Source organism: Solea solea, chromosome 5 (genome assembly GCF_958295425.1).
Source record: "Solea solea chromosome 5, fSolSol10.1, whole genome shotgun sequence".
Classification (NCBI taxonomy): Eukaryota; Metazoa; Chordata; class Actinopteri; order Pleuronectiformes; family Soleidae; genus Solea; species Solea solea.
The window spans coordinates 179281-196345 of NC_081138.1; the positions used below are offsets into that span (position 1 = coordinate 179281).

The following is a 17065-nucleotide window of genomic DNA, read 5'->3' on the forward strand; positions in this document are numbered from 1 at the left end:
GATTGATGATTGATGAGTGGTGATTGATGAGTAATGAGTAATGATTGATGAGTGATTATTGATGAGTGATGATTGATGATTGATGATTGATGATGAGTGATGAGTGGTGATTGATGAGTAATAAGTAATGATTGATGAGTGATTATTGATGAGTGATGATTGATGATTGATGATTGATGATGAGTGATGAGTGGTGATTGATGAGTAATAAGTAATGATTGATGAGTGATGATTGATGAGTGATGAGTGGTGATTGATGAGTAATAAGTAATGATTGGTGAGTGATGAGTGATGAGTGATGATTGATGAGTGATAAGTGATGATTGGTGAGTGATGAGTGGTGAGTGGTGACTGATGAGTGATGATTGATGAGTGATGAGTGATGCTTGATGAGTGATGAGTGATGATTGATGATTGATGAGTGATGAGTGATGATTGATGATTGATGATTGATGATTGATGAGTGATGCTTGATGAGTGATGAGTGATGAGTGATGCTTGATGAGTGATGATTGATGATTGATGATTGATGAGTAATGAGTGATAAGTGATGATTGATGAGTGATGATTGATGATTGATGAGTGATGAAGTGATGAGTGATGAGTGATGAGTGATGAAGTGATGAGTGATGATTGATGATTGATGAGTGATGAGTGATGATTGATGAGTGATGAGTGATGATTGATGAGTGATGATTGATGATTGATGAGTGATGAGTGGTGAGTGGTGATTGATGAGTGGTGAGTGTTGATTGATGAGTGATGAGTGATTAGTGATGAGTGATGATTGATGATTGATGAGTGATGAGTGTTGATTGATGAGTGATGATTGATGAGTGATGAGTGGTGAGTGATGATTGATGAGTGATGAGTGATGAGTGATGAGTGATGAGTGATTAGTGGTGAGTGATGAGTGGTGAGTGATGAGTGACATCAGAGCTCCAAACCAAAGTCAAACCCTAGCAGTCGTGGCATCATGGCCTGTTCCTGTAGAAGGAGGTGAATGAAAAGCCAGGGAGCTTTTAGCGTCGCCACTGTGACCAGGTCAGCTGCCACCAATACCCCGCTCTCTATCCTCCTATATGTGCTCCTCTTACTGTTGGCGCTATGTATAGGACTTCATGGCCCTGTTTAAAATAGGTGCCCAGCTAACATTACAAGTTCCAGTCCCTGAATATTAACCATTTTCCCTAAATACAGTCTCCCACAAAGACGACCTTACAAGGGAAAGGGCTGCTGGTTCAGCTGTGAGTGTGGACGTCACAGTTCTACTGCTGTCATCATGGTCATCATCATCATCATCATCATCATCATCATCATCATCATCACCATCACCATCACCATCACCACAATGACAGGTTCATTATGAGGACTAACATAAGATGAGAGAAGCATTTGCTGAGCGTGTCTGTGTCTCTGTCCGTGTGTCTGTCTGTGTCCGTGTCTGTGTGTCTGTCTGTGTCTGTGTATGTCTGTGTCAGTGTCTGTCTGTGTATATCTGTGTCCTTGTGTCTGTCTGTGTATGTCTGTGTCCGTGTGTCTGTCGGTGTCCCTGTATGTCTGTCTGTGTATGTCTGTGTCTGTGTGTCTGTCTGTGTATGTCTGTGTCAGTGTCTGTCTGTGTCTGTCTGTGTCCCTGTATGTCTGTGTCTGTGTGTCTGTCTGTGTCTGTCTGTGTCTGTGTGTCTGTCTGTGTCCGTGTGTCTGTCTGTGTCCGTGTGTCTGTCTGTGTCTGTGTGTCTGTCTGTGTCCGTGTTTTTCTGTGTCTGTGTCCCTGTATGTCTGTGTCTGTGTGTCTGTCTGTGTCTGTCTGTGTCCGTGTGTCTGTCTGTGTCCGTGTGTCTGTCTGTGTCTGTGTGTCTGTCTGTGTCCGTGTTTTTCTGTGTCTGTGTCCCTGTATGTCTGTGTCTGTGTGTCGGTCTGTGTATGTCTGTGTCCGTGTGTCTGTCTGTCTGTCTGTCTGTGTCTGTGTGTCTGTCTGTGTATATCTGTGTCAGTGTGTCTGTCCGTGTTTTTCTGTGTCTGTCTGTCTGTGTCTGTTAAGTTAGGATAAGTAAATCCTGAGGTTCTTGTGAGGCTGAAGCTGCCTGCAGTCTAAACTAAAGAGGCAGTTTCTCGCGGTGAGCAGAGCTTTAAATGTGTCTTTATTTATAAACCTCAGCTGTTTCTTTCATGTCCCAGAAAAAACACAGAGCCCTGACATTCTTGTCTGGAAATATCCTGCTCTGACCATAGTTATGTTCACTTCTCCGTGTTTCTGTCCTCCTCACAGAGCCGCTGTCGTTGCTTTGGAGGTTGTTTAGAGAGCAGGTTTCTCGCCACAGAGCTTGTAGTGGACTCAAGGAGTTCAACAGAACTGAGTTGAACTGAGTCACTGTGTTTGACTTAAAGACGCTGGTGTAAAAAGAGTGATCAGGAGTTATCAGATGATATACTTTGATACCACGATGTGTGTTTTCTAATGTTGCCCAAGTCTTTTCATCACTGAAACTTATGTAATTTACCAAAGGAAATAAAGGAAAAGAAACATTTTAACTTAATCTTAATCCAGGTAAAAGATAATGACACCATCAGGTAAATCTTGTGGGAAGTGAACCATCAAACACTCATTTTTGAACCAAGGATAAATATTTATGAAAGGTTCAAACACAGCTAAAAGTCTTACCATCACTCTTTTATAATACAAAGTGTTGTGTGTTGTGATAATAATCTTCTGCATGTATTTCTCTTGTGAGGATCCTGTGATGTTTTTACACCACAGAAGAAGAAGAAGAAGAAGGAAGAAGGTTGAACATAGGACGAGAGACTGTGATCTCACTTACTCGTGTTACTGCCTCCGCCAGTTCCAACTGTGTTTAAGGTTGTTGGCACAGAGGATGATGGGTAGAGAAGCAGATGCCCATTCTCACAGCCCTGCTGCTGCTGCTGCTGCTGCTGCTGCTGCTGCCACCCTCCGCCCAACCCCGAGTCCCTGGAGCTCTGCCATCCATTGAGACGATCGTCTGAGCCATAGCGCTGGTGGTGATGCAAGGAATAAAGGTTGCCTGATGAAGAGGTGTTCGTGGAGGAGGAGGACGAGGAGGACGAGGAGGAACCAGATGTGGAGAGGGTTAATGATGGTGTTGACTGGTGATGATGGTGATGATGGTGGGGCCCAGCAGGAGGGGGCCGCTCCAGTGAGTCTCCCCGGGCAGCGGCCCTTTCCTCCAGGTGGTTGAGCCACAGTGCCAAGGCAGAGCGGTCTTCCAAGGAGGTGGCTGGATGAATGAGAGCATAGGACAGAAGCTGGCGAGACTCCTCCAGGTGGTGGCCGTGCTCTATGGTGTGAGCCAGTATTCGTGGCAGCAGACGCATGTACTCGCCCTTTGCTTCAACATTGCCAGGTTTGAGCAGTGGGAGATGTGTGAGGACCAGTGAGATGACGTGCTCCTTAGGTTCACTTTGCCACTGGCTGATCACTCCTGTCAGAGAACAGAGGACGAAAGAAAACAGTCAGTTCAATCACAGCTGAAAATACACAATCCTGCTGTTCATCATCCAAGGTGGACGTCCTGTTTGATTCAGTGTCTGTAGGCTGCTGATGGAACCGCTCTATATTATCTTTTATTGTTGTCTATGTCAGTGGGCAGTTAGTTAGCCCGGGGCTAAACACAGCAACCGCTTTAGACATGTTAGCCTGTGATGATATTATGATATTAGCCTTTGATGATATTAGCCTGTGTGAAATAATATTAGCCTGTGATGAGATTAGCCTTTGATGATGTTAGCCTGTGTGAAATGATATTACCCTGTGATGACATTAGTGTGTGTGTGGTGATATTAGCATGTGTGATGATATCAGTGTGTGTGTGGTGATACTAGCATGTGTATGGTGATATTAGCATGTGATGATATTAGTGTGTGGTGATATTAGCGTGTGTGTTGATATTAGCATGTGTGTGGTGATACTAGCATGTGATGATATTAGCATGTGGTGATAATAGCATGTGTGTTGATATTAGCGTGTGTATGGTGATATTAGCATGTGGTGATACTAGCATGTGTATGAAGATATTAGCGTGAGATGATATTAGCTTGTTTTTTGTGATGAGGTCAAAGACAACTTCTTAATTATGTCATCTGAGTTTTGTCTGATTTGAACATTCATATCATTTCATTTATCCCACAAACACTTTCTGCCTCAGGCTTCTTGCTTTGTTTTCACAAAAAATCTTTTTTTTAAAAAGAACCCAGAAATGGTGAACAGATCAGAAAGCATAAAAGGAAAGTCCTAACTTTTTGATGACTCATTTTCATTTGTCTCACTGTGTGGAAGTTAGAAATGAAGTGACTTGTGCCAGAAGCAGCCAACACACACTCAGAGTCACATGTGGAGCATAGGAAGAGCCAAAGTGTGAAAAGACCAAGGTAAAGAGGTTTGTGAGGGAGTTACTGCTACAGGGATGATGTAATCCTTCATTCCTCTGAATGACACAAGCCTACGTCCATCTGAGAACAGGAATTGTTCCATGATTAAAACTCATTTATTTCCAAATGACTGGAAAACATTAGCATGTAACATGGAAAGCATTTTTTTAAAGGTCACTTAACAGAAGCAGTAGCTTTCTTACATATTTCTGTGGGCCAAGCTGCAGTAGCATCACTGTGTTTTCTATCTTTAATGGAGGTAAGAAGCTGTTTGACTACAAACCATCTCACTACAGTCTTTTTGTCCTATTAACTTTGACATAATGACCAAACACAACAAACACATTTATGACAAAAACATGATGTTTTCAGCTCATTTTCCTCTTTTCTGACTTTAACCAAACACTTTTCTCTGGAAACCTCTCACCACAGACAGACAGGTCCTCTAACCCCAGACAGACAGGTCCTCTAACCACAGACAGGTCATCTAACCACAGACAGACAGGTCCTCTAACCCCAGACAGACAGGTCCTCTAACCACAGACAGGTCATCTAACCACAGACAGACAGGTCCTCTAACCCCAGACAGACAGGTCCTCTAACCACAGACAGACAGGTATTCTCACCACAGACAGACAGGTCCTCTAAGCCCAGACAGACAGGTCATCTAACCACAGACAGACAGGTCCTCTAACCACAGACAGACAGGTCATCTAACCACAGACAGACAGGTCCTCTAACCACAGACAGACAGGTCCTCTAAGCACAGACAGACAGGTCATCTAACCACAGACAGACAGGTCATCTAACCACAGACAGGTCCTCTAACCACAGACAGACAGGTCATCTAACCACAGACAGGTCCTCTAACCACAGACAGACAGGTTATCTAACCACAGACAGGTCCTCTAACCACAGACAGACAGGTTATCTAACCGCAGACAGACATGTTATCTAACCACAGACAGACAGGTCATCTAACCACAGACAGACAGGTCATCTAACCACAGACAGGTCCTCTAACCACAGACAGACAGGTCACCTAACCACAGACAGACAGGTCACCTAACCACAGACAGACAGGTCCTCTAACCACAGACAGGTCATCTAACCACAGACAGGTCCTCTAACCACAGACAGACAGGTCATCTAACCACAGACAGGTCCACTAACCACAGACAGACAGGTCCTCTAACCACAAACAGACAGGTCATCTAACCGCAGACAGACATGTTATCTAACCACAGACAGACAGGTCACCTAACCACAGACAGACAGGTCATCTAACCATAGACAGGTCCTCTAACCACAGAGAGACAGGTCACCTAACCACAGACAGACAAGTCACCTAACCACAGACAGACAGGTCCTCTAACCACAGAGACAGGTCCTCTAACCACAGACAGACAGGTCCTCTAACCACAGAGACAGGTCCTCTAACCACAGACACGTCTGGTCATGGGTTAATTTAATCAGAGAATAATTAGTCATGTGACCATCATAAGTGAAATACAAGAACATTCATCAATAAGTGTCCTCTTAGTTAGTTATGTGTTATTTGGTTAGTTAGTTAGTTGGTTAGTCGGTAAGTTAGTTGTTAGTTGGTTGATCAGTCAGAGTGAAAACAGAGTAAAGAATAAAAAACAAACAGAATGAACCCTGAAAGCCTTTGTTTCATGTCACACACACACACAGAGAGAGAGAGAGAGACAGGAGCAGACATGTGTGACACGGCATTTTTCTAAATCTAAGTATTGGATTTTTTTATTCATATACAGACGTTGAGTTTAACGATGATAAAACACATAGAAATGGCAGGAATGTAGCTCCAGTGTGTGAACGACTGACTCTGACAACAACGAGTTGATTCTTGTTCTCACGTGTTCTGGAAAACTCCAGTGAACAGAGGAAACTCACCACCATGACTGAACATGACTGAGTTTCTTCATTTCATATAAAATGCTTGGTTTGGTTTGTATATTTGCATCGAGTTTCTACTTAAAATATGAATTTTCTTTTAATCGATCGCTGTGAGTCGCTGCAGCAGAGAGCAGCACAGGTTCACTCATCGGACTCTGTGGTCACGGTGGAAACAATGGGATTGTTTTAGCTCATTTGTTACACATTGGTTACTGATGGAAACACAACACACGCACACTTGTGGAGACAGTTTGTTAGACACATGATTCCTCTGCTTCTAAATTTAGACGAGTCAATGGTTCACAACGGCAGCAACAGATAAGGCAAAGACACAGAGACACACACACACACACACAGAGTGTCTGTATAAACAAGAACATTTCCAGAAGACACATGTTTACATGGATTAGTAGATTAACAAAATTATAAAATATCTTGGGGGTTTGGATTTTTGGATAAAACGACACTTAGAGAATATCAATCCATCAGTCCTGTTCTTCAACTGGTAACTAAACAAACACGAGGGCATTAGCAGCAACTCACTATATCACTATAGCTTTGTTGACTCAGCACTGTCCCCTCTACCAACACACGCACACACACACACACACACACACACACATGTATCAGGGGCATTTTATGCCAGCACACTATACTAAAACTGCTTAACCTTATCACACAAAATACATTTAATGCGTTTAATAAACATATTGCTGTGCCCAAACCAAAACTGAGACTACAGTACCTTGTCTTAAAGCCTGTCTCTGCTCAAGCTTATTAGTATTATTATTATTATTATAATAATAATAATAATACTAATAATAATAATAATAATAATAAGAAGAAGAAGAAGAAAAGTATTAAAAAAGAAGTGCAACTGTATTTTTTCCATGTCCTTCGTATCCATCCACTCGATCAGAGCAGCATCCAAATCATGTCCATGAAAGCTGTGGGACTTGATGAAGAAGAGAACATTGGTCTGTACCTTTACAAATGGCGCTGTGAAGCCTCAGCTCACGCATGTACGTGGTTATTTCAGCGGTGCTGATGTTGCACTGGTAGGACAGTGGAGGTGAACATGTCACCTGAGAATACTGCCAGTGTCCATGTCTTAAACATGTCCACAACAGTTTGTCCTGCACCTTGCAGTCTGAGATTGAGCCGTTCAGGTGTCCCGTATATCAGGGACTGAACCATCGCTCAGGCGCCAAACTGAGGAAGAGGCTACAGGTACACTGGACCATCAGGACCTGACAGTGATTCTACAGACCAGCTGTTACACATGTTACACACAGTCTCAGGTTCATCTGGGATTGTTTAGAAGAAAGCAGAACTTATAGATGAATCAGAGCTGTCAGGATAGTTTTATTTGTAAGTAGCTGAAATTATTTTAGTTCTCCCTTTCACCGTTGTCTTTTTTACGTTTCCAACAAAAACAATAAACAGACCATTTTTTCTGTTTATTTGTTGTCTGAATCAAAAACGAAAAACCGAGAAAACCAAATTCAAATAACGCTGTTAAATAATAATAATTGAAATGCTATATATGTATATATTAAAAGAGAGAAACAGAGAGAGAGAGACAGAGACCATGTCCTGACATGAAGTACAGACAGGCTTCCACAGGTCCTAACACAGGTTTAGGGTAATCTTGTCAGATAACAGATAATAAAACACACACACACACGACTGTGATCACACTCTGATCACTCTGAGCCTAAACAACAGCTGCTCAGGACACCATGGTACGGTCTGGAATGGTCCACCCTGGTCCACCCTGGTCCACCGCGGGGGTGCGTGGACCGGATACGTAAATGACGTTGCTATTGTGCGACAGTGTCAGACATCAAGCATCACATGGTCACGTAAAGTGATGACTCTTTGACGACCAATCAGCAGACAGCAGTGTTTCTAGCTCCACCCTGTCCGAGCCACAGCTCGATGGAGGCGTGGCTAAAAACTTTACTCACATCTGACAACAGAAACCTAAGTTAAGCAGCAGCTCTGTTAATATGTTCATATAATACAGAGATGGATTATTTAGAGATTGTGGTCATGTGATGTAGCTTTGCTCTCGGTCTAGTTCTGAGCAGGGGCGGTTGACCCATAGAGGGCGATAGTGCACCGGCCTCCTTAAGCCACACCAAAAATAGAGAAAAAAGAGTTTCTTTTGCCATTTCTGAGAGACTTCCATGTTGAGATTCTTTTGTCTAATTTTGGACCCTACACTTTTCAATACTTTTTCAATGAGCTCCAGCAGGGCTCGCCCTAGCGTGATGTCATCATACGCACTGATGCGTCACTGAGACACGGCCCAGCGGACATGGTCTGATGCCGGAGGAAACGGAAATGCCTCCGCGCGCTTCTATGTAACTTTACCAGCGCTGAAATGCTGGTTTCAATGTGGAAAAAGAAGCACAAACAACTTCCTCTCGCTGCAAAATGAGACGTTTCATAGAAGAAAAGCTTCTATGGGCAGGAGCTGGTATGAGAAGAAGGACTGGCTAACGGTTTGCTCTCAGACCGGCACCAGGTTCTGTTTTCCCTCCTCTTTCAGATGGCGGACAGCGAACAAGCCTGGATTCAGACGGGTAATCCAGACTGAAACCATTTCTCTGAGAGAGCAAAACAACACAGACAAGTAAACTAATGTGAACAAAAGATAGAGAGATGGACACAATTCAATTGCCTGAAAATACACAACATTGTGTATTTTTATTTTTTTTGAAGTGAATCTTTTAAAATAATGGTATCAGGCATGAGAATGGTGATATGTGGTAACTGGGCTATAGAACCACAGCCATGTGAAAAACTGGCCCTTTGTCAATACTCAAGTATTATAGACCAGCAGTATGTACTTGATAGATCTATTACAGCAGTGTAGAGTAGTGTGTATACACTGTGCTGTAAAAAACCTCTATTACGCCAGGTTTGAGCATGGTGGTGCCTGAAACTTCTGCACAGTATTGTATACACACATATATATATATGTATATACAGTACTGTATGTACATATTATATTTAAATGCAGATACAATGACCGTGGGACTTGGATATATATTTGACTATGGATCACACAAAGCATCTAACGACAGATCAGGACGGGCCGAGGCAACGCTGCCCTCTGCTGGACACTGTGAGCACCGAGCGTCCGCAGAGGCGGAGCTTATCACCTCTGACAGCGTCGCTGCCAAACTATAAATAAGTCAGATCTTCAAACACAAACCATATGTTTGAATTCTAACGTGCTCACAGACTTGAGATTTGGAACAGAACTTGGACTGAGGCTGATGACGTTTCATGAGTACAAGAGTACGCACAAGTACACACAAGTACACACAAGTACACACAAGTACGCAAAGGTACGAGAGTACGCACAAGTACGGATGAGAAAGGACCACCGACTTGCTGATTGCGACACTGAGTGACAGTGCTGTCAGCAGGTGATTTAAATATTTAAACCAGCGGACGGACACACATCTGTTTCATAAGAACACAAAACCAAATCACTTTCAAACACTGCCACACACACACACACATTCAGGTTTACAGTGTTCATGTAAACGTGTTTATTCCAGACCTTTGTTCAGGTCTGTATCTGCTGAGTCTTTTAACTGGTCTTCATCTAAACCCGAGTGCTTAGTCCAAACGTTCCTGCCACAACATTCTCCCGTCACCGTGGAAACCAGGACAATCCTACAGCTGAAGACAACTTCCATTAAAGCTCATTCACTCATTTATATCAAAGACATGTTGACATTTCTAAACCATGTACGTTTGTATTTAGACTTTAAAATAAAGCTTCATTCATAAAATACCGTCATACCAGACCATAATACTAGCATGAAAACAATCAGCTTAGACCACAGCACACCACAGCACACCACAGGAGACCACAGCACACCACAGCAGACCACAGTAGACCACAGTAGACCAAATTAGACCACAGTAGACTAACGTAGACCACAATAGACTAAATTAGACAACAGTAGACCACAATAGACCAAAGTAGACCACAGTAGATCACAACAGACCAAGGTAGACCACAATATACCAAAGTAGACCACAGTAGACCCCAGTAGACCACAGTAAACCAAAGTAGACCACAGCAGACCAGTGTGTGTGTGTGTGTGTGTGTGTGTGTGTACACAGAGGCAAAAAGAAAACTGTGCAACGTTTCGGAAACTAACAACAAGCCAACGTCAGCCAAACGGAACAATGACTCAGGACGACCAAAACCCAAGACGAGAAAATGCCACCAAAGACCTCACTGTGTGTTGTGTCTCAAAACACTGGCAGGGGACAGCATTTGTATTGCTAAAACAAAAAAAAATTTATTTGCACAGAAAATGTATTATATTGGTTAAGTATTCTTTGTTATCCAAATGTATTTATCGTTTATAAAATGACACTATTATAGTTATAATTGCACATTTCATATTTTTGTTTGAAAATTGCTTTCTCATGAAGCAATATTGAGGTTATTTGTATTGATAAAGCAAAAATGTTATTTGCACAACAAATTATAGAAAGAAATATGAAATGTTTGTTCTAATATTGATTCAATAAATATTATAGTTGACACATTGTTACAATTTCGTGAGATCGTGGGGGGGGGGGGGGGGGCCCTGAGAAATGTCTTAATCCAAAGGGGACCCTAAACAAAAAAAGTTTGAGAACCAATGCTTTAGAGAATAATGTAAGAAAAGTTTGTCTGTTTGTATTTTTGATTGGAAATGTAGAAATAAAACAAAGCTTTAAAATAATCTGCTTAAATGATGAAGATTAAAAATGTACATTTTCTGTCTGACTGGTCCACAAACACCTCACACTTATATCCTTCATGACGACTGAAGGTTTCCTCACCCACTCCCAACCCCCCCTCCTCTCCCACGCTGCAGTGGTAACTGGCTGAGATCAGGGTCGTACCTGTGAACGTGGAGCTCCAGTGTTATGCTGGGAATGTGAGCCACAGCTCTGCCAGGGCTCAACTGGAGAAGCCCACAACTCTATTTAAGGACATAAATGTTTCCTACAAGAATGATCATTCTTTTCCTTTGTGGAGCACGGCTTTATGTATGTACCTGCTGAGAAGCAGCACCCCCTCTCACACACACACAATAAAAATAATATGTGATGATATGTAAGTTATCAGGTTTTGGATCATTATTATTGATCACATTTAAAAAACAACAGCTTTGCTCTGTTGGATGAGCTCACTGTGGTCTTCATGCTGTAAACTAAGTCCTGGTAAAGAATACCAGAGTATGTCTCACATCCCAGTGAGTCTTTCAGGACAAACTGGTCGTCAGCTCATAAGTGTGTGTGTTTGTGCAGGTTTGTCTGCATTTTACTATGTGAGTGTGACAGAGACACGACAGGGACCTCGTCTGTCCACAGCCTGAGGACTGGAGTTCTGCATCACACACACACACACACACACACACTCACAGGACATCCATTCAGAAAAATGAGACCACACAACAGCCAGAGAGCTGAAATCAGTCATTCATTCATTCATCAGATCATTAACTTACATTAACTTCATTTGAAGAGTGAAAAAACCCTCACAATATTCTACTTACAGTTTTAGTGTTGATTGATTATTCCATTAAACCTTTCAGCATCAAGTAACTCACAGAAACCTTCTCTAGATCCTGACTCACGGAAACCTTCTCTAGATCCTGACTCACAGAAACCTCCTGACTCACGGAAACCTTCTCTGGATCCTGACTCACGGAAACCTTCTCTGGATCCTGACTCACGGAAACCTTCTCTGGATCCTGACTCACGGAAACCTTCTCTAGATCTGGAGATATAGATATAGACATAAACATAGATATGGACATAAATATAGACATAGATATAGACATAGCTATAAACATAGATATGGACATAAATATAGACATAGATATAGACATAGCTATAAACATAGATATGGACATAAATATAGACATAGATATAGATATGGACATAGATATAGACATATAGACATAGATATAGTTACATTACCTTACATTAAATTAAATTACATTTCATTACAGATCAGGGAGAGCTGATTGCCAATCTTTGCTCTCTGCAGTCCTCAGGATAGTAAACACCCAAAGCACAAGTATTTGAAGACTTACCAATGAACTAGTGAAGATCCTCCACTAACTTTAAATTAGAAGCAGAGACCCTAACCTTCTCACTGACCTGTTCATATTCAATGCAATTTGTGACAAGACAGTGAAAATATGACTTCCACAGCTAATTAACTTGTATTATATTATACACTGCCTGGCCAAAAAACCTGGATTTCACTAAGCAAATTGGTAAGGGGTTGCTGCAGTTGGTCAGGTCTAGGTTCAGCAACATCATGTGCCCAAAGAATGAGGTCAGCTGACTACCTGAATATAATGAATGACCAGATTATTCCATCAATGCATTTTGTTCTTCCCTGATGACATGGGCATATTCCAAGATGACAATGCCAGGATTCATCAGGCTCAAATTATGAAAGAGTGGTTCAGGGAGCATGAGACATCATTTTCACACATGGATTGGCCACCACAGAGTCCAGACCTTAACCCCATTGAGAATCTTTGGGATGTGCTGGAGAAGGCTTTGCTCAGTGGCCCGACTCTCCCATCATCAATACAAGATCTTGGTGAAAAATCAATGCAACACTGGATGGAAATAAATCTTGTGACATTGCAGTAGCTTATGGAAACAATGCCACAATGAATGAGTGAGTAATCAAAGCTAAAGGCGGTCCAACCATGTGACCCTTTTTTTAGGTGGCGACTTTTTTTTGGCCAGGCAGTCTATCTATCTATCTATCTATCTATCTATGTATCTATCTATCTATGTATATATATATATATATATATATATATATATATATATATATATATATATGTGTGTGTGTGTGTGTGTATATATATATAAATAGAATATATATCTTCTGATTATTACAACAGACTGTGAACAGCCTGTAAATGGGATTTAAATGTTTCAAACTTTATTTACAACTGTGAGTGAAGACAGACAGACACTGAAGACAGACAGGAACTGAAGACAAGCAGGAACTAAAGACAGGCAGAGACTGAAGACAGAAGACAGACAGGGACTGAAGACAGGGACCACATCTTCCTGAAAGGATCTGATTTGGATGAGGTCATTTCCACCCACCAGGGACTCCGGCTCTTGTTGTATAGCTGTCACGGTAACCGTTGCCATGGGGGCTTTCTCACTGGGCTGGTTCTGCTGATGTCACTCTGTCTGTCTGTCATGGCCAACAGTGTGTCCACCAATCACAAGTAAACCACTGTGGTTCAGTGGCACCTTGCTGTGTCTCAACTGTCCTCATCCATTCATGCAAGGACAGAGGACAGAGACAGACAGACAGACAGACAGAGGACATGGACAGAGACAGACAGAGACAGACAGGCAGATAGAGACAGACATCGACATTACCACATTAAGGTTTTGGCTCAGCTGCTGTGGACTAGCAAACTAAAAATGTCCCTGCCAAGAATAATTTTTCTTCTCATGTTAAGATGTCCTTAGTCTTCTTTAATGTTGTGTTATGATATTTAAAGCTCAACACAGACTATGTTTACTTTGATAACTGTGCAAGAGATACAAGACATACACTGAAGATGCATTCATAAAATCTCACATTTTACACACCAGAGCACACCTGAACACATGAGCACACCTGAGCACATGAACACATCAGAACACATGAACACACCAGAACACATGAGCACACCTGAGCACATGAACACACCAGAACACATGAAAACACCAGAACACATGAGCACACCAGAACACATGAGCACACCAGAACACATGAACACACCAGAACACATGAGCACACCTGAGCACATGAACACACCAGAACACATGAGCACACCTGAGCACATGAACACACCAGAACACATGAGCACACCTGAGCACCTGAGCACACCTGAACACATGAGCACACCTAGGCACATGAACACACCAGAACACATGAGCACACCTGAACACATGAACACACCAGAACACGTGAGCACACCTGAACACATGAGCACACCTAGGCACATGAACACACCAGAACACATGAGCACGCCAGAACACATAAACACACCAGAACACACCTGAGCACATTTGATTGTGAGACGAACCACACACACACTGATGAGCACAGGTACAAGTTGAAAAGTTGCTTTGCATAAGATCGGGCCCCACATGTTGTCTTTGCCCCTGGGTTAGAGTTACCCTAACCCTCCTGTTAACCTAACCCTCCTGTTAATCTAACCATGTGAATGAAAACCTAGAAACCAGCTTTATACATCTAGTAATATTTATTAAGAGGAAATCAGGTCAGACATTCAATGGAAAATCATTCATAAATTCCAGCAACATTTACGGTTCTAAATCACTTTGAAAGAGTAGTTGATTGAATCTTGAATCTTATTTTATTGCTTTTGCTAACATAATACATCTATAATTTGAGATTTGGTCTCTGATTTGTTTCTTTATTTAATCCATAAGATTTTTACCCACCTCTGAACTAACCTGTGCTTTACGTTTGCCAAGAAAACTGAATACTTTTTCAACCATCATGAAGTACTTCTTTTTATTTGAGATGTAGAAGTTTCTGAATTAAGTAAAAACGACATGGTTTCTAAAATGTCTGCTACAGTTGAAGGCTTCGTTTACAGTGAAACCCACTGATTATTGAATATTAGATAAAGTGGGTGCCAGTGTTCCGTCTGAGGTGATCTTCCTGGTTCCAAATCAAACTTGTGTTATTTTGTGAGCTGCCTTTGCTTATGTGTGCAGTTGGTACTGGACGACTCCCAAGCTTACACAGCCTCCTGAGTCCTGACACAACAAGTGTACTGTATAGCATAGCCAGCTGCCAGAGCATGGGGTGGGGCTGAGGGTGTGCTGGGGGAGGGCTATATGGGGAAACACTACACGCCTGTAAGTCTCGTCTGCTCGGGTCAGGGCTAGACTGGTTGGTCATCTATGAAACAAGCTGCTACTTCTCACCTGTTCTCAGCCTCTTTGTGAATCACACACCATCTTTAACTCATAAGTGTAGTCCATGTCACACTGAATTACAATGAACTGTGAAGTAAAAAGCAACAAGTAAGCAACTCCCTCAGTGATTAACGCTCTCCTCTGGATGTAAAGGTCGTCCAAATAATATCCCAGGAACTGTTATGCCATCAGAGAAGGCGTGGCCTGACTTAAACACATTTAATTACTTGTTAAGAAAAAGGCACAGACTTTGCCGCCTGAGACAAAACTAAATGTCTTGTATGTAAAAATGAATGAAAAAAAAAACTGTCTCACATCACGTAGATCCTCTGTTTAGGAGTCGTGACATCAGAAATCTAATTTCTCAAAGTTAGACTAACACACCCAAATGGTGCCAATGGGAGTCAAATGACTTGCGCGTGTAAACCTGTGGTGGGACCTGAGTCCTGGAGCCGGTTCACACAAGAGTAAAACAACATCAAAAACACATGGGTTAGGGTTAAAGAATTTAATATTTTAAGGTTCATGGATGGACATGCTAATAACTAGCCACAGGCTAAACTGGAAACTGCTTGATACTACAAGCTGAAAGAGAGTGTATTGCCACCTAGTGTAGTGGAGGCAAACACTAAACTGACTCCCCACCAGGCACAGTTGAGCTTTAACTGTAGCTCAACTAAGTTTTAGACAACTGCAACAAAACACTGAGATTTTCTTTGGATTAAAGAGGACACCAATTTTAAAGAATGAGATATTTTTAAGTGAGCAGCTTTAAGAAGACAATCATTCTGAACTGGAAAAACAAACAAGTAATGCACAGTATAGGAAAACATGCAGTTCATTTGAAAAGGCATGATGATGACATCTACCACCAGACTGAGGCTGAAACAGAGGGAGCGGAGCAGTCCATTGTTGGGGTGAGTCCAGTCCTCACCCCAACAATGTTCAACAGAGCTGACTAAAGATGGAGACATGTGTTTACAGCTGCAGATCTGCGGAGTGGTTGACCTCCAGAACTATAACATTCCTCGTTCCATGTGTACTACAGTTCAAAACGTCATAATTACAACAAATGATTTATTTTTCAATGTAGATTCTTTTACTAATGTACCGTGCCAAGAATTGTGGCTGTACTAAAACAACAATAGCCAGAGTTTATGAGTTAAACTATCCTTTTCTAGTGAGGAAAGTAAAGTATCAGAGTTACAGAGATGCTGATATCAGTGACACCTCATTCTCTCCTCCCTGAGACACAATATCATATCAGTCCTCATGACTCCTTTTGGCAGCTTGTCCAAAGCACCACTGTCTGTCCATTCTTGTGTTCACTTTCTTCTCTATCTCTCGCTCACATATAAATACACAGAAAACTAACACAACATATACACACACACACACACACACACACACACACACTTGCCTGGAAGAGCAGAAAATAAAAACACAAAAAACAGAAAAAACAAGCTTTATTTCGTTGTCCCTGGTGGTTTCTGGCAGGTCGTCTGTCCCCATTCCTGAGGTTCAGTGCGAGTTCACAGAACACGCCGTCAACGTCCAGAAATAAACTGTTTGCTCATGTGTGGGTGCGATCAAATAGTTTGGCGTCTGAGACAAGAGTTCCCTCTCTCTCTTTAACAGAATGACCAATGAGATGTTTAAAGAGGAACAAATGATGTTGTTAAATGGAGCTTAGAAACATCTGACCAGACCACTTTCACTT

General features: G+C 42.0%; 1 protein-coding gene across 2 annotated transcripts in view; it reads right to left on the reverse strand.

Annotated features, from left to right (window-relative positions):
• The window catches only part of samd4a (sterile alpha motif domain containing 4A), a 45155-nt gene that overhangs the window by 21951 nt on the left and 6139 nt on the right, over positions 1-17065 (reverse strand). For both annotated transcript variants that reach the window (XM_058628753.1, XM_058628752.1), the window contains exon 3: positions 2823-3461. In XM_058628753.1, the coding sequence (XP_058484736.1) occupies positions 2823-3461 (639 nt within the window). The remainder of the gene's footprint in view (positions 1-2822; positions 3462-17065) is intronic.